The sequence below is a fragment of the Coffea eugenioides genome, chromosome 1 (genome assembly GCF_003713205.1).
Source record: "Coffea eugenioides isolate CCC68of chromosome 1, Ceug_1.0, whole genome shotgun sequence".
NCBI classification, from domain to species: Eukaryota; Viridiplantae; Streptophyta; class Magnoliopsida; order Gentianales; family Rubiaceae; genus Coffea; species Coffea eugenioides.
This window is the reverse complement of record NC_040035.1, coordinates 46,190,236-46,213,146: the sequence shown is the minus strand read 5'-3', so window position 1 is coordinate 46,213,146 and position 22,911 is coordinate 46,190,236. Positions and strand designations below refer to the sequence as shown.

General features: G+C 38.2%; 4 protein-coding genes across 4 annotated transcripts; 3 read left to right on the top strand and 1 right to left on the bottom strand.

Annotated features, from left to right (window-relative positions):
- Nucleotides 1-70: 70 nt before the first annotated feature.
- Nucleotides 71-1,904, top strand: LOC113778498. Its single transcript, XM_027323933.1, has one exon. It carries the CDS (start codon nt 578-580, stop codon nt 1,685-1,687), a length of 1,110 nt encoding a protein of 369 aa, XP_027179734.1. The 5' UTR covers nt 71-577; the 3' UTR covers nt 1,688-1,904.
- A 1,877-nt stretch (nt 1,905-3,781) lies between these two features.
- On the top strand, nt 3,782-5,396 carry LOC113764952. The gene is made up of 3 exons (XM_027309002.1): nt 3,782-4,219; nt 4,515-4,656; nt 4,804-5,396. The coding sequence occupies exons 1-3, from the start codon at nt 3,864-3,866 to the stop codon at nt 4,924-4,926; spliced, it is 621 nt and encodes a 206-aa protein (XP_027164803.1). The 5' UTR covers nt 3,782-3,863; the 3' UTR covers nt 4,927-5,396.
- Nucleotides 5,397-7,258: 1,862 nt separating this feature from the next.
- LOC113777303 (N-terminal acetyltransferase B complex catalytic subunit NAA20) lies at nt 7,259-9,974 on the top strand. Its single transcript, XM_027322339.1, has 6 exons — nt 7,259-7,472; nt 7,600-7,690; nt 8,354-8,486; nt 9,401-9,470; nt 9,575-9,635; nt 9,724-9,974. Exons 1-6 carry the CDS (start codon nt 7,395-7,397, stop codon nt 9,813-9,815), a joined length of 525 nt encoding a protein of 174 aa, XP_027178140.1. The 5' UTR covers nt 7,259-7,394; the 3' UTR covers nt 9,816-9,974.
- Nucleotides 9,975-16,363: 6,389 nt separating this feature from the next.
- LOC113778952 (ent-copalyl diphosphate synthase, chloroplastic-like) lies at nt 16,364-22,467 on the bottom strand. The gene is made up of 15 exons (XM_027324403.1): nt 22,259-22,467; nt 21,649-21,726; nt 21,460-21,548; nt 21,020-21,323; nt 20,675-20,858; nt 19,879-20,093; nt 19,640-19,760; nt 19,417-19,529; nt 19,103-19,329; nt 18,893-19,008; nt 18,350-18,448; nt 17,919-18,173; nt 17,386-17,497; nt 17,060-17,257; nt 16,364-16,806 (listed from the first exon to the last, which is right to left on the bottom strand). Exons 1-15 carry the CDS (start codon nt 22,368-22,370, stop codon nt 16,567-16,569), a joined length of 2,463 nt encoding a protein of 820 aa, XP_027180204.1. The 5' UTR covers nt 22,371-22,467; the 3' UTR covers nt 16,364-16,566.
- Between the last annotated feature and the right edge of the window lie 444 nt (nt 22,468-22,911).

The following is a 22,911-nucleotide window of genomic DNA, read 5'->3' as shown; positions in this document are numbered from 1 at the left end:
ACTTTTTTTTTAGAAAAGCAAGCTATGAACGAGTGTTGCAGGTAGCTCTCTTTGGAATTTGGATTTTTACACTTGATCCTCTCTCGTTTTGCTGGTTTGGCAGTCTTCTATTTGACTGTGATAAGGTCAAGTGAAACAAGTTTCAAGGCAAAGGATTCTTGATTAGCTTTGCTTTGGTAGGCCTTTGCCAATTGATAGAGAAGGCTATTAGTTAGTCATATATCATCCAAGCATGACATGAATAATAAAGGGGAGGAAGGATTGCTGGATTGGATGGCAATGCCAAGCTGCATCCAGAGGAAGAGAGTAACAATCATCAATCATAGAGTCTGAAAATCATGAAGTGCTGTTTAGGGGCATTTTGGTCGATCAGGCTCTCAAAATCATAACAGATTGAGATCCTCCCACTGAAATCAAGAACCTGCCATCCCCATAACCGCCGCCACCACTCCTCTAATTCTGCACCGTCTATATTTTTCCCGCTCTATTACAACTAACTAACAACTACCACCACCACTACCATTTCGTTTACTCCACGGTCAGACAAAAAGCCCCAGAGAAAATCACCAACCAAACAATGGGCGCCACCCGGAATGTCCTCCTCATCTTTCTGGCTGCCGCCATTCTCACCGCCGCCGCCTCAGCACAAACACTCGTCCACACATACCCACCCTCCCTCTTCGCCACCATCCTCTCCGCCCTCGGCTTCCGAGACCTCTCCAACGTCACCGCCAATGCCAACCTCTCTCTCACCGCTCCCTCCACTGTCTTCGCCCCCACCGACTCCTCCCTCCTCACTTGCCCCTCCTGCTCCCTGCCTCTTCTCCTCCAAGAACATTCCCTCCCGGGCCTCTACTCTTTCCACTTTCTCCGCAACTTAGCCTTCGGCACCAAGATTGAGACCTTCGCCCGCAACCGCTGTCTCACCATCACCGCTTCCCCCATCATCAACCCCTCCGACGCCGTCTCCACCCCGAAAATCTTCGTCAACGGCGTCGAAATCACCAAACCGGACCTCTTCAATAATGGCCTCGTCATCGTCCACGGCATCCAGGGGTTTATGTCTCATCTCTCGCCGACTTCCTGCACTATCGAGAAAATGACTACCCTCGCCTACCCAGACCCCCCGCCGCCCACGGCAGAGTTCTTGGTCATGCGCTCGATGCTGAAAGAGGCCATGGCCGAGTTGCGTGTCAGGGGGTTCAGTTTGGTGGCTCTGGCGATGAGGGTCAAGTACCCGGAGCTGGCAGACCTCAAGTCCATGACGCTTTTCGCGATTGACGATGGGTCCATCTTCGCCGGAGGGGGAGGGCATGCTTACGTCACCGACCTAATGTTCCACATAGTGCCCAACAGAATTCTGAAGGGGTCGCACTTAATGAGTCTGCCGCTGGATACGGTGATCCCGACGATGGAGCGCGGGCAGGAACTGGTTGTGACCACCGCAGACGGAGGAGGGCCCTTGTCTCCCATGAGGATAAACTACATGAAGATTAAGAGCCTTGATTTGGTGAGTAACAAGAGGATAGTGGTGCATGCACTGTCAAACCCATTGCCCCACGTGCACCGTCGGACGGCGGTTAGGGAGGAGGAGGCCACTTGTGATGAGCACCAAAGTGGATTGTGCGAGGAAAGTGGTGGTACTAAACGACCAACGGTGCAAATTGAAGATCCTTTTGGTTTGTGAGGTTCTGATCCCTGCCCCAATTTTGCATCTGTGCATTGCGTCGCTGTTTCATTTTGGTCAATCGTTCATTGTTGATCGAAGTTCTTCAAATTCAGGGGACGCATATTCCTGTAAATTTCACTACAATTTGAGTCCACTCCCCTAATTGATTTTAATTGTTTGATTTTTCTTTTTATTCATTTTGGAAGATAGATGCTCAAGTCTCGGGTTTCCATTTGATTGGAGGAGTCGATAACAGCATTAAACGGACTATTTCAGAAGATAAAGTAATTGACAAACAAAATGTACATACGTTTCTGTGCTTTCGTTTACTTCACTTGCCCTGATAGCTCTAAAAGCTGCAATTCAAGCAAAATCTGACTCCAGGACTCACACACACATCTGAAGCAGAGAGAATTTCACTGGTCTTGATACTTCTTTTTATGTCTTCATCTGTGAATCCTCGCCAATATCCATCATATCCAACCCAAACGTTAGTTCATCTGGATCCAAGTCCTCGTACACCTTGCAAAGAACCCCATCATCCGGCTGCAAAAAAGTAGACAACCAACAATCGATTAATCAAGTATACCGAAACCAGGGCATCGAAGAGAAACAAAATTAGCTCTCTATTTTCCGAAGAGAAACAAAATTATTACTTGTGAGGGAGCAGCAGAGCTTACTCTCGGTCTCCTGTGATCACATTCCATTCGATTGAACAACAATGGTGCAGGAGTCTGTATTCGATCATATTCCAGTTTGTCTTGCTTCCTTTACCATGTTCACCTTCAAAGAAGCAGAGTCTTCTCTTGACCCCCATCCACGCTGCAAATTTTCAGTACCCATTCCTTGTTTGCCGAATTGGGCGAAAGGGCAGTCCAAATAGTAGATGCCTCGGTGTCAACACATAGCATTCTTTCCTTCCACCGTCATTTAACTCCTCTGCATTCACACACACAAAAATGTTTCAATCCAAATTCTTTCCTTTCCCCCAAAAAACCAAAAACCAAAAAAAAAAAGAAAAAAGGGGTACGCCCAAACCTGGAAAGAAATCTTGTGGGCCTAGCCGCCGATTAGTCCAACCCTTCGAAGGTGCGGATTTGGGAGTGTACTGACTCAGCTAGCCAAATAAAGTCCCATAAGCTTAGGACGCTTTTGCCGTTAGGGAATTTTCATACGATGAAAATATAGAAATTTTCAAAATATGTCATCAATTGTCCAACCAGAATCGCAGATATTATCTACTTCATGCTTTTAAGACTTCAAGATCAACCTCCTGTTAATATTCTAAACTGATAGAAAATAATATTATAGTTAACCCACAAGGGAAAAAAAGAAAGAAGGAAAGAAAGAAACGCAAGATTTATACTCTAAAATATTGACTTAATATTGTTGCCAAAAATTACTTTTGCAAACTAGAATTTTGACAGTTCCTAATTCAAGCTGTAAATGCATAAATCTTCTAAAACGATTAAATCTATATTAAGAATAAAAAATTCTGTCCAATATTCAATCTTTAACCAACATTTGGTCCCCTTGCAAAAAAGAAAAAAAAAAAAAAAGGTCCATTTCCTCTCTAATTCACTAATAAGGTTGATTATAAGTCTTGAGGTCCCAGAATTCAGACCTCCTAGATTATAATCCTTCTATCCTTCCTCGCTTTATAAATCTCACTCCTTCTCTGCTAAAGAAAAAAAATTTCTTGAACAATTAATTATGCAAAATAATCAGTATTACATTCAAGAATGGCGCCATATATCTAGAAAATAGATCAGTATGAAAATTGCTAGGACAATGAGTCTAATTCTTTTGTGAAGTTAGCGTGAGGAAAATAATTATCTTATCCGTGACGTAGCACGGTTTATTTTTAAAAATTATTTTGAATTTGTGCAAGCATGAATAATTTTAAATAAAAAAATTAACATGAATCCTACATGTTCATTCATTTTAGTTTTAGAAAATTAAATGTATTCTAAATGTTTAATTATCATACTAATTTTAAAAACGGCATGGATTTTCAAGCGTTCCGAGTCCTTGGAGCACCTGGGCCCCACCAACTTTGTCCAACCTGGCAAATGGTATGCCCATTTTCTCATCAGTTGTGATTTCCTCAATTATCATAGGATAACCCTGCCCGTTGCTCCCGGCCGAAAACAAATTGCTTAGTTCCTCAATACGACGGCGGTAGACGGAAGGTATGCTGCCAGTTCCTCCAAGTCAGAGTGTGACCCCGTGTCACGCCGCCCTTCCCTTCTCCTACTTCCGCCCACCGCCAACGTCGACTACCGGAGCACCACCACCACCCGTACCAATCCTCCATTTTTCTTGCTTCAATTATTCCCTCGTGACGTCGCTCCTTTCACCAAAGCTAACAACCACTTCAATCTCTGCTAATAAGCCCTTCAAACCTTGTGCTGCTACCAAAAGCAACCGCAGCCATGACCCCAGAGAGTCTTCATTCTTTGATGAAGACGGCGTCGTACGGGACATGGACGGTTACCTTAATTATCTTTCCCTCGAGTATGACTCTGTTTGGGACACCAAGCCTTCCTGGTTGGTCATCCATCTCACCACACTTCTTGTTCCAATTGCCTCACTGTATATTTGCAACCCACCAATAGCTGTAGAACAAAAAAACATCTGTGTTTTTGGATGTCGATGTACTAATTAATGGTGGTAGTAATAACTTACCAGCCATTTTTAACTCAACTTGTTTGCGAAGTAAATGTCATATCCCTAATGATTGTCATAGTAACTAGTAGTAATTGCCTGGCTGTAGATAATTGCCTGCTTGTTTTTAATCCCTTTTGATAGCAGTAAATGCCCTCTAACTGATTCCCTTCCTCAGGTGTCAACCTTGGACGATAACCACAACTGGCGTGTTACTAATTGCCGGTAGCTGGCTTTTTCTGCGCTCCCTTATTGTTACTGCTGGCGTTATGGGTTTGGTATGTGCGTGGTGGTACATCTTTCTGTATTCTTACCCCAAGGTATTGGTGGATGCTTCCTCAATCAGTCAATTATGTTCGAAATTACTGGAAGAAACCATACACATGACGAGATCTAGTTTGCCCTTTCAGCAATGAAGATGTTGATATACAGCAAAGACTTAAAAAATATTACAATTTTCTTTGCAGGCATATCTGGAAATGATTGCAGAGCGCAGAAAGAGAGTTACAAGTGGTGTGGAAGATACATACGGCTTGGGAAGATTTGACAGAGAAGCCGGGGAAGGGGATGCCGGACCCAGCACCAAGTAGTCCAAGGCTGTCTACCTTTTCCCCTTCTCCTTTCTCCTCCCCGACTAGTGCGAATCACACACACACCCGCTAACAGCTCCAGTAAATTTCAAGTAAAACTGGCTATGTATTTGCATTAAGCACAGGCGTTTTGCCTGGATCAAAACGGAACTTCGAATATTGTTCGTTGAGACCTGCTAGATTTCTTAATTCCGTTATCCAAGCGTGAAAAGAAATCTTCATCCAAGCAAATGTGCAAAGAAGCTGGAAATACTACTGAAACCAGTCCCATTATCAGACAGATTAATGCTGGCTGGAACTACTGAGAAATATAAAACCATGCCCTTTCAACTGGACTTATTTTATGCTTACAAGATCAGTAGTATTTCTTTTGACGCTTTTACTTGCTCTTTCAAAGGCTACGGCTACACTAGCAGCACTACGAGGTACCACTGGCCAAATGTTATCCACTCCTCTGATTTAGTTGGTGATCTTGCTTGCAATTTTTCATAGTATAATCTACTATTTCTAAATAAATACTTATGGATAGTATAGGCCCAAAGTTCTTGGTTCTTTCTCTGTCTTTTTTTTTTTTTCTTCGGAGGACGCACTTTTAAAGACCATAACCAGACTCCGGGTTGGATGAGGAGCTTTTGTGGTCTAATCATTCCTTTTGATATTGGGGGGTACGGGTTTTTTGGAAAGAAGATCCATCTGTAATTGGCATTGTCCCTTGATTTTGCTATAGTTTGATGAGATTTTTTTTCAGAATAATTACCTTTTTTTTTTGCCTTGGAGTGAGAAGGGGGTGGATAGGGAGATAGAGTTGATGGTGGTTTTGGGAGGAGGTCCTTGATGGTGGTGGTGGTGACAAGAAAGTACATTAATGGAATGGTAATTTTGTTGGTGGTCTACAAAAGATATGATTGGTATGATGGATTGGAAGGTGGTGTGATAGGTTCGCAATTGGGGATCCATCTGCTATGGTGGGTCTTTAATTTTTTTGGAGATGTAATTCACTAAAACTTCCATGCTTGGATTGCTTGTTTTCGTCGGAAAATATTGTCATTTTCCGTGATCACATTTCCCTATCACCTTTTTCTCTCACATATATCAAATCGCTACAGTAATTTTTCCATGAAAAATGACGGAAAATGCAATCCAAACACAACCTTTAGTTTCAATCGAGAGAAATGGAGGAAAATTAGAGAAAAGAAAAAAAAAAGTATGATGACTTATCTCTTCTTTGGAAGTTTTAACTGGAGAGAAAAGAAAGTAATTGGAGAGAAATGGAAGGATAAAATCTTATGAAAATTTTATCTACAAAAGTGGATAGAAATGGAAGGAAAGTGTACTAATAGCATCAAAAGGACATGAATTATCACATTTGCTCGTTACAGTAAACATCAACACTATTGAACTTGAGGGTACATAAGTAAAATAAACATATTAGTCAGCTTTTCCCTCCTGTTACTCCCAAATCGCATGAAAGGAAATTGACCATTTTTTGTTCTTACTCTTCTCCCCTTCTTTCTTAAGTTTTCTCATATTTTTTTTTCCTCTCCTCTTATCAACTTCCAAACCATAGGGTTATTTTGGTTAACGGATATCCAATCCGTTAACCAAAATGCTGATCGACCCATAAAATTGGATCAATCATTTTGTGATCCGTATTTGGATCTGCTAATCGGATATCCGCATTATGCGGCTCAAATCAATTGGATATCCGATCTGTATTTGATTTTTTAAGTTTCTTTTAAAAAACTACAAATCCCAAAGATAAAATGAAATTTAAATATATTAGAGTTTCAAAATATTATCTAAGTAAATTTGTTGTACTTACATATGAGTTTTTAGTCATAAAGAAAAGAGTTTTTAGTTGAAACTAGTCTTTTTTCTGTTGCAATATAAAGTAACTTTCATATATTTTTTTTCTTATTTTGATTCAAACAAATAAGATTTAATATTTCTTCTACATTTTTTTATCCACAAATTATATCATAATATGTCTAAAAACTTAATACCGTATGCAAAGAAAGTCTATCTTGAAAGAGGATGCAAGATATAAAGATAAGAAATAAGAGATAAAGTTCTAAAAATTCTAAAAATTTTAAAAATTTTAAAAAAATGCTGATCGAATCAAATATCCATGGATCACAAAAAAATAAGATATACGAATATGATCTGCGTAACTTCTTAATTCACTTATGATCCAATACATCGGATCTAGATCGGATTACCGAATTTTTTGGATCACCGAGTTAAGATGCACACCCATACAAATGAAGCTTAAGTTAACCAAACAAAGTACAAATACGAGAAGCAAACGGACCCTAAAACATTGTCGACAATAAAATGTATTTGTAACAAATGCGGGGACTACTTTAGCAATTTTTCCCTCGAGGGTTTTTCCCAATTTGATCTGAAGACTTCCGAGCAGCGGAGCAAATAGACGGAGAGAGAAAGGTCGGGGAAGAACAATAGCGGAGATGACGACGATTAGAAGATTTTGCTGCAACGATCTGCTTCGATTCGCGTCAGTGAATCTGGACCATCTCACCGAAACCGTGAGTTTCTTTCCTCAACTCGTACATACATGTAATTCTCAATCAGGTGCTGCATAAGATTGTAGGGCTTAAAATTTTGTTTATTTTCTTGAATACTAAAGACGAATGGAATAATTTGTTTACCCAGTTCAACATGTCGTTCTACATGACCTACTTGGCAAGGTGGCCTGACTATTTCCACGTGGCTGAAGCTCCCGGAAACCGAATCATGGGATACAGTGAGTTCTCCTTCCTCAGTTGCCGTTGGTTGATTTTTTGAATACTGTAACTACTACTATGTATTTGAAAGGATTTTTTTGATTGGAGTAACATATTTTTACTACTTTCTGAGTAAAGGATTTATCTTTGATACAATTTGTTGGGAAAATAAATAAAAGGTGCCACGAGTAATTTCTGCCTTTAGTTCAATATATAAATTTCAACTAATGAAATTGATGTATAATATTAAAGATTTGACTTTGAGAGTTGTCAAGTTTTGAGTGCAATTGTCAGATGCATTGAATTGGAGAGTTCGCGTCAGCGATGAACTTAAAAAGTTTCTATGGCTTTCTGAAGTATAATTGGCCTGGCGAAGGATAGCGTGGCTCTGGCTGGGGTATAATTGTCCCATTGAATATCAGTATAAGAACTTGATGGCGCAAGATATTCCTGCACCACATACATTCATGTAGCTTGAAACAGCACATTTAGTGGTAGATGATGATAGATTTGAATTTGAAGTTCTCTCTTCTTGCACAGCACAATGTCATCCAGAGTTTTTGGTGACCATGCAAGTGATGAAGACTGCTTTTTGGTTATCTCAAATTGTGGTTTCCATATTCTGATTGAGATTGTATAACAGTAATTTGCTGATGACACCTAATGCTAACAACTTCTTGCAGTTATGGGAAAAGTTGAAGGACAAGGTGAATCTTGGCACGGTCATGTCACGGCAGTAACTGTGTCTCCTGAATATCGAAGGCAACAATTGGCCAAGAAGCTGATGAACCTATTGGAGGATATTAGTGACAAGATGTAAGACAATGTAGTTTTGTTGAATGAAGTTGTCATCTCCTTTTTCCGGCCACCCTCTATCTTGTGATAAAAGGAAAAAATGTAGTTGTGTTTGCTTTGCGCTCCTTAGCTTTTCATACCCAACTACTCCCAGATGAGCGGAGGCTTGATCATGATAGGAGGACACGCTAAAAGAATATATGATTACAGCGCACTAGATGTATTAGTCTCTGATATCTTTCTATATTCAGATTTAGACTCTTTCATGGCCTTCTGTGTCTCTATTTTATTTGATGTGCGAAAATGTGTTTTCTTTGACTGTATAGTGTACCACGTGTTGCCAATCTAGCTTGAAATGGACTCTAGGAGAAATTTTTTTATGTATATGTTTGTATTCGAGAGTCTTGTTTTATCTACAGTTGTTCATGATGTGCTCTTCTATTTTTACTTACCAGGGTCTCTCTTTCTGGTTTTTTATTTTTTTGTCCTTTTTCTGCATGTTGCAATTGTTAGATTCTTTTGCCTCTCCCTTGAGATATAGAAGCTTCTAAGTACCTTCTAATCAGTTAGAATTGCACATAATTATCCCGGAAGTCTCGGGGTCCTGCTTTACCATTCTCTTTAGTCATTTCCTTTCATTCTCTTATGTTAGAATTGCATATAATTAGTTTTTATTAACTTGACCTTCTAAGCTGATCTTCATGCTCTAAATCTTAATTCTGATAACCACAACAAAATTTGAAGTTCATCATTCTATTATGTCACCTAGAAATTTCTTGTCAATGTGATTACTTCAGCTTTTTACTTTTGAGCCATAGTCACAGCTACTTGCAAACTTATCAACACTTATATGAAGTTACTATCTGATGCCCTTACCGCTGATTGCCCGCCCCCCCCCCCCTCTCCCCCTCTTCTCTCCTCCTTTTTTTAAACAGTGATAAGGCTTATTTTGTGGACCTTTTTGTGAGAGCATCAAATACACCAGCCATAAAGATGTATGAAAAGGTAAGGCTTTTGGCCTCTCTTTTCATGTTCTTACCATACCAAATCTGCTAATAGCAGTTATCTTTGAGAGTGTTAGATTCTCATAAAATTTGCCTTCCTTTCAGCTTGGATATGTTATATATCGACGTGTACTACGATATTACTCTGGGGAAGAGGATGGCTTGGGTGAGTACCTGCATCCAATAGTTACGAGTTTTCCTTTGAACTTCACTCTTATGTTACCCCTGACTTGTCTATGTGTAACCCATTTCAGATATGAGAAAAGCATTGTCTCGGGATGTAGAAAAGAAGTCTATCATCCCCCTTAAACGTCCAGTAACTCCGGATGAATTGGAGTATGATTAGATCCTTCATTTAATTAACATTAAAAGAAAATATGATGCTTTGGCATGGTTGTGATTTTGCATTAGAGCATCTTGATGCGGTTGTAGTCAGGCATGTAACGATGAGCTATAAGATTTGTATTTCAGAATTTATGCCAATGTTTCGGATTCCTTCTGCTTCTGCTCCCCGCCGCGTGTTATGGTTAATAATTTGTTATCCTCGAGTAAAGCAGATTTAGTTGTGTTGATCTTCGCTTCGCTGTTTCCCTCAACAACTTTCACTTTCATTAATTTGTCTTTGGTAATATATGATGCGTGCTGAATTCGTACTAGGTAGCTGTGTCCGATTAATCTCTTCCAAGCATCTACTTCAAGCCTTAAGAATTTTCCTAAACGAAAAAAAAAGTTCGTTGAATTAATGATCAACGGGAAAATGTATTGCCAGATGAAGGTTGTTAGTAACCAGGGTCAATTACACTTTGCCCTCTTAACTTGGTTCAAAGTAACATTTTGCCCCTTAAACACTAAATATATTTATATATATATAATAGCATAATTATTCTTCAATGGTTAAGTTTGTTAGCAAATTTAGACATAGGGAAAATTGGCAGAAACGTCCCACTAGATTTCTGAACTGTGCACCGACCGCTCCCTATCAATTTTGAAATAGCATTAACCTCCCCTAGAAAAAGTTGGAGCCAATTTAAAAGGTAAAAGTGTGTGAATTTACTAGAGTACCCCCAATTGTATTTGACTTTACCAGATGAAAGGTTTAAGTACTTTCATCAAAACCAACGTTTGATTTGTTAAACAAATTAAACTAATCAAACTATTTCTGCATAGTTAAATTAATTAACTAATTAACTATTAACTAATTAACTAATTATCTAATTAACTAATTTCTATTTATCTAATTAACTAATTAACTAATCAAACTATTTCTGCATAGTTAAACTAATTAACTAATTAACTATTAACTATTAACTAATTATCTATTAACTATTAACTAATTAATTAATTAACTAATTTCTGTTTATCTAATTAACTAATTATCTAATTAACTAAAGCCGTTGTTTGTCCGAAACTAACAAACTATTTGCATGTTAAACTAATAAACTAATTAACTGCTTAACTAATTAACTAACTAATTAACTAATTTCTATTTATGTAATTATCTAATTAACTAATCAACTAATCAAACTATTTCTGCATAGTTTAACTAATTAACTAATTAACTATTGACTAATTATCTAATTAACTATTAACTAATTAACTAAAGCTGTTGTCTGTCCAAAACTAACAAACTATTTACATGTTAAACTAATTAACTAATTAACTGTATAACTAATTAACTAACTAATTATCTAATTAATTAATTAACTAATTAACTAATTTCTGTTTATCTAATTAACTAATTAGTTAATGCGCTAATTGGTTAATTAGCTCCATAGGCCAACGAAATTGGTTAAATAGCGCATTAAATATAAAACCTGCCAGTTTTCCATAAAGAGTTAGTATGTTATGGGCAATTTTTTTTTTAACTTTCACATAGTTAATTTATGTTAAATACAAAACATACTAGTTTTTTTTTTGGCGCTATTTAACCAATTTTTTCCGTAAAGAGCTGGTATGTTATGCATTATTTAACCAAATTTTTATATTTAAACAAATTTATGAAAATTAAAATAACGTATTTGAAAGTTGCATTTTTATTTGGAAGAACGCATTCTTTCGATGCGTTTTTCACCCTTTGGGAAGAGACTCAAAAATCGCCACCCTTTAGAAAGTTAGTTTAAAAACTCTCTCTTTTTGAGAATTTACTCCTTATTAATACAGCCACTATATTTATTTTCTAGTATTAATTTTTGTTATGGTTTATGATTTTCTTATATTTTATCAAAAAAGTTAATAACTATTGTAGTTACAATTATAGAGATGTTAATTTGTCGTATGTGTAATTCTTTTGTTTTATAAGAATTGTTATATCAGGGGTAAATTTGAAATTTAATTGCATTTAATTCCGAAACACTCATCAAACCAAGCTAGATATTGGAATGAAAAATATGTTGCATTTATACCCCCTGAACTTGCTTGATCCTTAATGCCTATGCCCCTCTCTTGTTAATACTAATTGTGAAGCAAGATCAAGGCAAAATTGGAAGAAATTTCTTATCTCACTTCTACAAATAATTTTTTATTGGGACATCAAAGCCTCAGGGGAGGTTTATGCAACGAATTGTTCCTGTTCAGGGGTGCTGAATGCCATTTCTAAACCTAGAGGGGAGGTCAGTGCAAGTGTCAGAAACCTCAGGGGAGGTTTCTGCAATTATCCCTTTAGAATAAAAGTATATTTTGCATGACCAAAGTACTCCCAAGTAACTCTTGAACGTATATAATAAATGTGTCCCTAACAAATGACTTTTTTTTTCTTCCAGTAGGTGCTAAATCTAGTTGAATGCAACTACACCATGTATCTGACTTTTTAGTAATAATAAAAAAAATTGTAAAGAAATATGTCCAAGTAGCTCAAAGTAAATGTACTATTAGAGATCAAGTGCAAGAAGACAAAGTGTAATAATTTCTTGTCCTGTAGCGGAGCAGATTCTTGCAGTGAGTTTGGTTGCTTGCTTAGAGCATTTACGGGCTCTGAATCGTGGACTTGTCAAACAAAATGGGCTGACAAGACGAAGGTTTATAAGAACTCGCTCCAGATTGCCAGGAGACTTGAAGGTCTTATTACGCAGCCTCGTACCTTGGTTTGCTGGGAAATTTTGCGCTTTGATTGAAAAGGACCAATCTCTTGAGCGTACAATGGGCCATGTGGTCACACCAGCGCACTTATTAGCGTTCGGAAAGGATAAAATACGGTTTTGTGTGCACTTATTGCCGGTGGTTGGTTTTGATACTTTTTTTTTTTTTGTCGAAACGATAGATGTCCTATAACCTAATCTAGCCTAGTTTAAGGGGAAGGAGAGGGGGTTCGATGTGAGTACAAACTCCATCGATGAAGGTCAATTAAGACCGCCACAAATTGTGGCAAATTTGTGGGAGGCAGGGATTGAACCCCTGACCTCCAGCATCACCTTTAATGGTGATGACCACTGGACCAAATGGTCAGTGGCTGTTGGTTTTGATACTTACTAACTCAAATGTTGGCTGGTTTTGAGTGTGTCAGAATTAGTCATGTGAGGAGGACCAATAATTTGTTCCTGCCCACGCTATGTCAAAAATATCTTTATTTTGAGGGGACTGGACGAAGAGGAGGACCAATTGATGCTGTAACCACATATTCATCATGAATGAAAGTCTCCAAATTATTTATCCAAAAAAAAAAAAAACTCTTGAGTTATTTTGGTATCCGAACTTTGAATGAAAAAAAATTTAATACTCAATGTTACAATATATAAGTGAATGCAGTGCACTTGACAGATTCTTTTTTTTTTTTTTGTCAATTCCTACTCAATGTTACAATATTACGCAGCCTCGTACCTTGGTTTGCTGGGAAATTTTGCGCTTTGATAGAAAGAACGAATCTCGAGTCTTGAGCGTACAATGGGCTATGGGGTCACACCAGCGTACTTATTAGCATTCCGAAAGGAGAAAAATACGGTTTTGATACCCAAATTTTAAGTTTTTTTTTTTTGTCGTAACGATAACATTTGTATAACCTATTCTAATTTAATATAGGGGAAGGAGGCCTAATTTACGGGAAGAAGGGGAAACTTAACCGACAGAAACCGTCGAAGAAAATTACTTAAAATTGACGGTCACAATTGAGTGACAAATATACAGTAAAAAACAAAATTTCACCACCCCACCGAGACTTTACCAACAGCCTCTTGGCTGTTGGCTGATACTCAAACTTTAATTCAAATGTTGGCTAGTTCTGAGCGTGTCAGAATTAAGTCACATGAGGGAACCAATAATGTTCCTGCTCACATTATGTCAAAAATATCTTTACTTTTGAGGGGACTAGAGTTTGGTTTATCGACTTCCCCAAGAGGAGGACCAATTGATGCTGTGACCACATATTCATCATGAATGAAAGCCTCCAAATTGTTTTTCAAAAAAAAAAAATTTTCTTGAGTTATTTTGGTATCCGAACTTTGAATAAAAATAATTGTAATACTTAATGTTACAATATATAAGTCCATACAGTGCACTTGACAGATTCTTTTTTTAAAAAAAAAAAAAAAATTTCCTACTCGAAAAAGTTACTTATTGTCCAGCCACAAAATTTTAAAAATTTCTAAAAAACAAAAAAAAACTGCCAACCTCATGGCTAATGATTTAAGGACTAATAGAATGTGACTTAGTCATTTAAAAAGAAAACAACTCAACTAAAGAAAATATCTAGTCGAGCTACTCATATACGCTCAAAACTCCTCTATTCTCTTGTCCGTACCCTTCAATAAATCAAAGCAGCAAAAAAAAACAAAAAAAAACAAAAAAAAAAGCTTTGGGACCCTTACTTCAATCGAATATTTATTGGATTCAACCATGAAATCATACCAAATGTACTTAAATATTGTAATATTAGATATTGAATTTATTTTCATCCAGAGTTTTGGAACTAAAATTGCTCAAGAATTAAAGTTTGGATATTAAAATTGCATTTTACTCTTTGAAAAATCTTACCCACTGGCTAAAGAGAACCAAAAAACGAAACAGCATATTTGATAGGAGGGGGACGGTGGAGAGTATGGTAGCAAAAGTTCGCAAGAGCAATGTTGATCTACTACTAGTACTTGTTATGGATTTGATTTCTCTTTTGTTCTTTTCCATACCATACCCCATTTGATATTTTGAGCCTGAAGAGAGGTGGGGTTGAATGGTTCATGTTCCCCACCCACCCCCGCCCCCCTCTCTCTTCCAAAAAGTGTGCGACAGTGATTTATGGTTGCATGTGTTCCTGTCTGAGCCTTGGTTCAACTAAAAAAAAAACACTTCGTCGCAACAACGGATTTTCTGTTCCACATCCTGTATCACTTTTTATTATATTGTTATTTCTCTACATAAATATCATGTTTTAATTTTTTTTTTGTTTCCCTAATATCCAAAACTATTAATTAAGTGAAAAAATAAATACAACAGTTTCAAAAAAGCAATATATAATAGAAAATTTAAAAATACAGCAGAAAATTCATTAAAAATCTCATTTTTTATGTATTTTGATTTTTTGAGTTTGTCAAATTTTGTGTATTACTCAATTAATAGTTATTGGATCTTAAGGAAGCAAAAAAGAATTAAAACATGATATTTATGAAGGAAAAATAGCAATATAATAAAAAATGAGACAGAGAATGGCACATGACGTGGGATAGAAGATCCGTTGCGACACACGACTGTTGCTTGTGGGCTGTATAAAGTGTAAAGACGCTGCCAAAACCAGCAAGACAATTATAACCTGGGCCAGCCATCTGTTCGCCTTTGCTCTGCACCTGCGTTGCGGCCTTTCCCAGCTCTTGCTTTCTTTGATTATGAAAAGAAAAGGGGACGATTGTTGTGGGGACCGCTCCCACCAATTTGTCACAGTTAAATGTGGCCCCACTTAATTGTATCCGTCTGATCCCGTGGTGATTCAGTTCTTTTCGAATTATCTCAAGATCTATTCAGGCCCTCCCCTTCTCCCTCCCCATAGTATAGCAAGCTATTGTATCGGAAAAAAAAAAATCAGTAATTTTTAATTAATTTCATACATTTGGTTCTTTCTTTTCTCTTTTTTGTTATGGTGGTAATGGGAAGTGTCAAGGAATTTACTAGCTACTACTTTTTGGCTCTTGCTATTATTTATTGTTGTTTACATGACTTCTTCTTTTTAAGAATTGAGTTGATGTATTATGTTAACAAATTGTAAACTGTGTTTTTTGTTCGGCTCGTGTTTAAAAAAAAAAGAGAGAAAAATTTTACACTCACAATGTATAGAAATTAATTCCATCTTCTAAATGATTTTTTTTAAAAAAAAAATTTAAAGTGATTTTGATGAGTTAATTTAATCAAAAATTGATTTGGAAAACACACGTAGAAAAAGCAATATCATAAATTCCGGATAGAGATCAGATATCAGAATTACAGGGTGGGCAGGCGATCCACTTGCATGCTTGCTCGTACGAGAAGAACGGAGAGTTTTTCCCACTTCCTCACCATTGTTTTTTCATCAGCAGGAATCCGAGGAGTCAAATTTCTGTCAAAATCCCACTTTCTCCAGCCTCCACCAAAATTTATCTCTGCCTGATACAAAAAGGCCCTAGAATTTTCTAATTTTATCTCTTGCCCTGTCCGGTTTAAAATGGAAACCTAATCACCACCATACGTTGGATCTGGCTTTATCTCCACTTTGACATCAATCAAAGAGATGAAGTAGCAACTTGTCGCATGTCATTCAAGAACATGCCTCTGCCATTATCGACGTATCACACACTTAAGGAGAAACCATTATCTAAACAGGCTTACAAGCGTGCAGATTCTCAGGCAAAGAACAACATATAATGTGCTTTCTGCAAATGTATCCACTACATTTAGTTCCCTCAAGCGTATGAACCATGCATGCGTAATCTTCCACAAGTTCACTTAATTAAATGCTGTACGTTCACAAGCTTAGATTGGATTTGCCAATATTTTCTAAGGCACATTGAAGATTAAAAGAAAAATTACATATAATTATTCGTTTCTATACATGTTGTGAGCACTTAATTACTACTACAACAGTATGAGAATAAACTTTTCACTGGGTGCCATTTAACGACGAGAACAAAAGGAATGGACATGTTAAATCAAAGTACTCTCTCAAAGAGAACTTTGGCCATATGGAAATTGACGGTTCCTGGATTGCAATGGGCGGTGTAGTAGAAGCTCCTTGCCACTGTGAGAAATGTTTGCTTGACATCAGCATCCAGATCGCTCGGGCTACTGGTGAGAACAAGCTTCGCTAGTTCTTGCATGTCTGCTTCTATGGAGCTGACGCTTGTGATGCCACCCGCGTTTGCACTTCCATTATTATCCCTACCATGTACCTGATCAAAGGTGGGGCGCAAGTTATATATTTCTTTAAATGGTTTCACACGAAAGAAGCAGTAATGATAAAGCAATAACTCAGTCCATTCTAACATACTCCTAGCACTGAAATAATTGATTGATGAGTTGGATGTCCGGACGATGCCACACACAAAAGTCAGTACGAGTTGCCGTATTTTTACCCAAAATGTCGAATAAAGTAGCTACTATGGAAAGAAAGTTGTGCCACCGCTGGCTACTATTGTCTCTAACCTTTTTGTTTTCGAAATGACGAATTTGGTGACAAACTCTAGAAGTGAGACGCATGAGCTGTTGATACTTGGGATGGGACAACAATAACTCCTCCGATGGGTAGCCGCCGGCGCACAGATTTAGTGTGCGCACTGTAAGTTCTGCTTCCTCTTGACCCATCTCACCTCCCTCTTGCAAAGCTATCAACCACTTCTCCCACTACGTATTCCCAATCGAAATTGGAAAAAAAAAAAAAAAAAAAAGAACGGTTAAGAAAGTCAAATCCCACATATCGTTTACTGGATATAGTTGGCAGAAAATCTTGTGACAAAACAACAGCAACTCACAGCGCGACGCAGATATTGATGGATGTCTCTGCCGTGTACTAACACTGCGTCCAAAGACAGCTGATTCAGCGTTCCAAGTACAGTCCTGAGCAATCCTTGGGTCGGCCCGTATCTGCACCCACCACTCACTTCCTCAAAATAATATTCAACGGTGGTAATCATTTTGTGCCAAAAAAGGGGAAAAATGTATTAACATCTCGAGTCTATATTCTTTTTCTGAAACACGTACAAAAAATTTCATCGCCGGTTATATTCAACGGTGGTAATCATTTTGTGCCAAAAAAGGGGAAAAATGTATTAACATCTCGAGTCTATATATTCTTTTTCTGAAACATGTACAAAAAATTTCATCGCCGGTTGGTTTCTGCTCCTCATTTATAGATAGTTTCGCATATTTTTAAAATCCCAAGTATACAAGCAAAGGAGTCAAAAAGAAAAAAAAAAAGAATATGTTTTGTAAATATCATTTGCTCCGTTTGGATTAGTTGTTTTTGGAGGTGTTTTTGAAAAAGAAAGAAAGAAGGGACGGATACCTTCCACCAGTGGTGTGGTCAAGGTTAGAGGAGGAGCGTTGGAAGTCGCGGAGAAAGGCCTCAATGTGATCCCCTGCCATTTGCTCACTGCTGAAATATGATGTGAGGGTGTGGATGAGGGCAGTTGTTTTGGCCCAGGCAAGCCGTTCCTTTGACCTTTCCGGCTCGAACACACTGGCAGCTGCCAGATAATAGGCCAGGAGAAGGCTTCTCTCACTTAGTCCATGCTCTCCAAGGCCGCATTCCGCATACCATCTGTTTAGAAATTCAAGCAGCTTTCAATACATTGGAATTCAATTGCATGATGACGAACTGGTTTATCCACTATTAAAAACCTGTTTATGCTTCCTTTTTCTTTTTTAAAACTAATTCTTGATAAAGATAGGATGGGGACACCAGCTTTAGGCGTTACGACGTAAATCTGAACTTACTTTTGTATCCTTCTCCACTCCAGCTGATGCAGTGCCTGACAGTTGTTGTAATCTGATTTCCCAAGCTCAAGGTAGACGTTGTTGTTAACTTTTCCCATCCTGAAAAGTGAACAGAAGGGTCAAGTTAATGGATATCCAGAAGGGTTAACTTAAAATGAACGGAAGGGAACTATCTAGGCGTGAATTTATTTAACCCAATGCTAGACTAGACACCACGCAAAATTTCAAGATGAGAGCAGTAATGATGCCGTCTTCAATTTACGCCTTTACCAGCGAAAGACCTGAGCATCCTCTTTCAAATCACTTTGACAATTCAAAAAAGCGATTCTTCTGATTCACAACTCCATTAACCATTTTAAATCCCACCCACGCACCATCTCAATGTTACAGCAAAACTATCACTGCTGATGTATACTACTAATGCTGATGTATTAAGCTGAAGAAAGGTAAAATGTCAGGATGGCAAAATGAAGTTGAGAATTAATCTGCATTAAGATTTAACATGCAATTCGTTCTTTTCATATTTTTAGTAGAGATATATACCTGTACAATGTCTTGCCAATCCAGACATCGTCTTCGCCGCCATATTGTTCTAGGTACCATCTGGTTTCTACACGAGGTAAACTGGCATACCATGGAACGTCTAGAGCGTATCCGACCTGCACTCAAGTCCAAATTATTTTTAAAGCAGACTAGTATTATTACTAGTAATAAAATTCTTTTTATTAATGAATTGATTAATTTCAAACGTACCTCGCCAGGCAAATCTTTCATGATGATCCATTTATCTAGGAGCTCATTGTTAGCTCGCTTATCTTGCAAGAATTCCGACGAGAACTTCCTGGCATCGGCAAGTACCTCCTCCCCAGGAAACATCACCTGACAAGCTCTATACAGGTTATACATCCCGGTCACAGCCTGGTTCGACTGTCCGGCAAAGGCAAAGAATCCACCATCCTTCTCAAAGTTACGGAAGACATCTGTCAATTACAACGTCGCCTTATCCTTATCAGAGCGTCGCATACTACCATGTACTGCAACGAAATTATAAACGGCAAGTAATTAACCTGCAGAAACCGTGTAGCCGTGCTGCCTTAGGAGTCTGAAACCCATTGCTGTGTCATCAATGTCATAAACGTGGGTATTTCTAGCCCAACAGATACCTTTCTCCGTCCAATATCTGACAATTGTGTAGGATCGATGATCAGTATTAATTTTGACGTTTGATGTTAGTCTGTGTTACGGAAGAATTTAGTTTCGGGTAGGTAGTCGAGGTTTGATCAGATTTACCGGTGAACATAATCGATACACTCCTCGATTTCTGGCTTGAAATACCGAGAAATTCCCAGTCTTTGAAGTCGATCAATAGCCCATAAGTGTTCGAATAAGTCCACAGGGTATACGTTCGGAACTAGTAAATGATAAGCAATTTTGAAAAAAAAAAAAAATATTTCAGATCTGGGAGGGTTTAATGTAAAATATATATATGTGGCAGCAGTTTGAGACGATGTCTGGCGGCGTCTATTTACCTCCTCCGTTGAATTTTTGTACGATTTTGGTCAGATATCTGAGGCAATCAGCATCCTTAGTCTGCATGAGGGCAAAACCAGTGGAGGATGGAGAAAACAGAAAGGAACCATCCTCACACTTGAGTGATAGTAGCCTTTGCCAGTCCAGATCTGGCATACCCTCCAAGCTATGGAGCAACGTTGTGGGTACGGTGTGCATTATTTCCTTGGGTATCCTATCATTGCAAAAAACCGGGCATTAAACAAATGAATAAAGGGTCTTTTTTTTTTTTTTTCCAGATACAATAGACCTACATTAGGGAAAAAGGATCTGAAGTGATTCAAAAATAATTCGAAGGGGACTGAAAAATACTACTGAATCAAATGAATGCATCACGCACTCGTATGAATTATTTTAACCAAATCCACATATTGTTGTGATAATTGATAGGAGTCAAAAGCTTAAATCCTTACCTTTCATCCCATCAAATCTTAATACTTTTTAGTGGTGACCACCGCGATAATAAAAAAGAATCTTTTATTACGGGCTGGTGTAAAGGGTCTTTCTTTAGAAGGAACCTTGCTAGGAAAACTTTCCCGTAATATAATATATAATATGCCAGTACCTGTTGTGTAAGGTGAGCTTACTTTTTTAGCAAATTGGTAATGGAATGCAAGGTACAGCGTGATAGTGACTGCAAGGTACCCTTTTATTTTATATTTTTGGTCGGTTTATGGGGGTTGGGTTTGGAGTGACCCGGGGGCGGATTTTTCTTTTGGTGGGGGAGGAGGGGCGGGTTTGGTTTGGAGAACGTACCTTGTTAGCTTTATATTTCTTCTGTCGTATATCTCTTGCAGGATTGCAGAATCAGCCGGAATCTCAATGCTCAACTTTTTGGCTATCTCAATTAGCGAAGGAAATGCCACTTCAAAACCGATAGGCATGTGCTCAGCATTTTCATCCTCTAGCTTGTGAATGTTATCCCTTATGAACAATAATCCTTTGAAAAAAAAAGGAAGTTCAGGACTTAATAGTTAGTACAGGAATTAGAAATGAGTCATGATCTTCATCTGATCAAGTCCTGTAGTTGCAAACAAACCACTTAAAAAACCCACACGCTCAAGAGGATGAGCAGATTCAATTTTCGATGATTTGCACTACCTTTTTCGCATTTTTCAGGATGCATGTTCCAGGATTTCAACGCAACAACACATCCCAAAGTGTTGAGTATCCGGTCGTGAGCCGAAAAGATTTTGCTGTCACCCCATGAACCATCGGAAAGCTGATTATCGGCGATCCACTGGAGACTCGTAGCAAATTGAGGGCCGCCGCTTCCGTTGACATCTTCCACAAGGGCAACCCATGCAGTGTCGTAAGCCGATATGCTTATGTCCCCATCATCCATGGAACGGAGCATTGACCGAATGGATTCTATGCTCTCTTCTATCCTACTTGATGTGCTTGCCTTTTTTATTTTAAGTGGTCGCAGAAGAAAACATGGGAATCAATTTCCAACAGAAGCAAAGAAGAATTTTGCTAAAGCAATTAATCGAAATGAGAGCTATTTATTTATTGTTCATGGTATTTTTATGAATTACCACCTCGACAATCCCATTTTCAGTGCTGCCTTCTTCCAGAATCTCTTGCCACTTTGTAACAGGCTTGCCATTTTGGGACCCCTCATCTAATTCTGCATGAGATTTGAGCATTTAGATTAAACTCATGTTGGCCCTTGATTTTTCATTTCACTTAATTTTCTTTTTTGGCAAAAGTCTTAAATTTTTGTGAACCTTTGGTGGGAGGACTGGAAACCGTGCTACACCGAAGACGGAAATTATGGTGAAGCGATTTGCCTGGCGACCAAATACCTACAAAAGATGGAATATTGGAAATCAGGGCAGGGATCCTCATTTCTTCCTCCACTACAATCAATGCACCTTTAGTTTCAACCAATGGTAATCGTAATTGAAGATTTACGCTGAGAACTGAAATAAAGAAGCAGAAAAAACATAGTAGAAGCAACAAGAGCGCAGGGCTCCACACATGCGCCTTCTTCTGAGGACTCAACTCCTCTCATAAACCAAGAGAGAGTGATCTAAGAAACAGAGAGAGAGGGGTGATGAAACCCACTACTATCATGATGATGGCCTTCAAGTTTTTCTTCATTTTAGTCCAGTTACTTGTGACACTACTAATTTTATTGGTAAATCTGCCCATGCAAAGAAAGTTAGTATGATTTAGGTCGGAAAAGCCGTGTTGGCAGATTTTCTGACCATTTGTGCTAATGAATCGATCGTGCAGTAATCGGCAGAAACCAAGTGGAGTATTAAGGGAAGAGAGAGGGCAGAATACGATATACAAGCTAGGATTTCCACAACCAAGTCTTAGATATCAACATACCCGAACTTAGAGTGCTTTCAGACGGCCCACTGTTAGGAGGGAATGATACAAAGCGGCGGGTAGTGTTGCATAATCCGAGAAGGGTGGTTGCTGCTGCGGTAGCGGAAGCCATGGCGAGTGGATGATTGAGGAATGGGCTGGTTTTCTCGGAAATTTCTTGACAGGAGGGAGGAGGAGAGGAGGGGGGGGGAGGAAGATGGGCTGTGTTAAAAAGAGTTGGAACTCCTCTAAGCCATGGTGGGGGAAGTCGGACTGGTATTTAAAAATGGAGAACGAGGAGCAGAGGAGAGGAAACAGACAGATACGACACCTCTGCAGATTCCCGCTAATGGGACGCATGGGATCCTACAAATTTCACTACTACATTAAGAATTGAGGGCGGTCATACCTTCTTTGGATTACGGTTTTTTTTTATAATTTTTTTTCATATATATTAAATCGTTATAATATAATTTTTTATAAAAATTTTAAAAAAATATATCAAATCATTATATATATATAATTATATATCAAATTATTATAATATAAATTTTTCCATAAAAATTTCCTAAAATAGCAATGCCAACAAGAAGGCCCGGAGTCTTTTTCGTTCTCCTCTCTGCTCTTTCCCCTACCTACCACTTTTCATTTTCACACCACCCACCCTCTCTCTT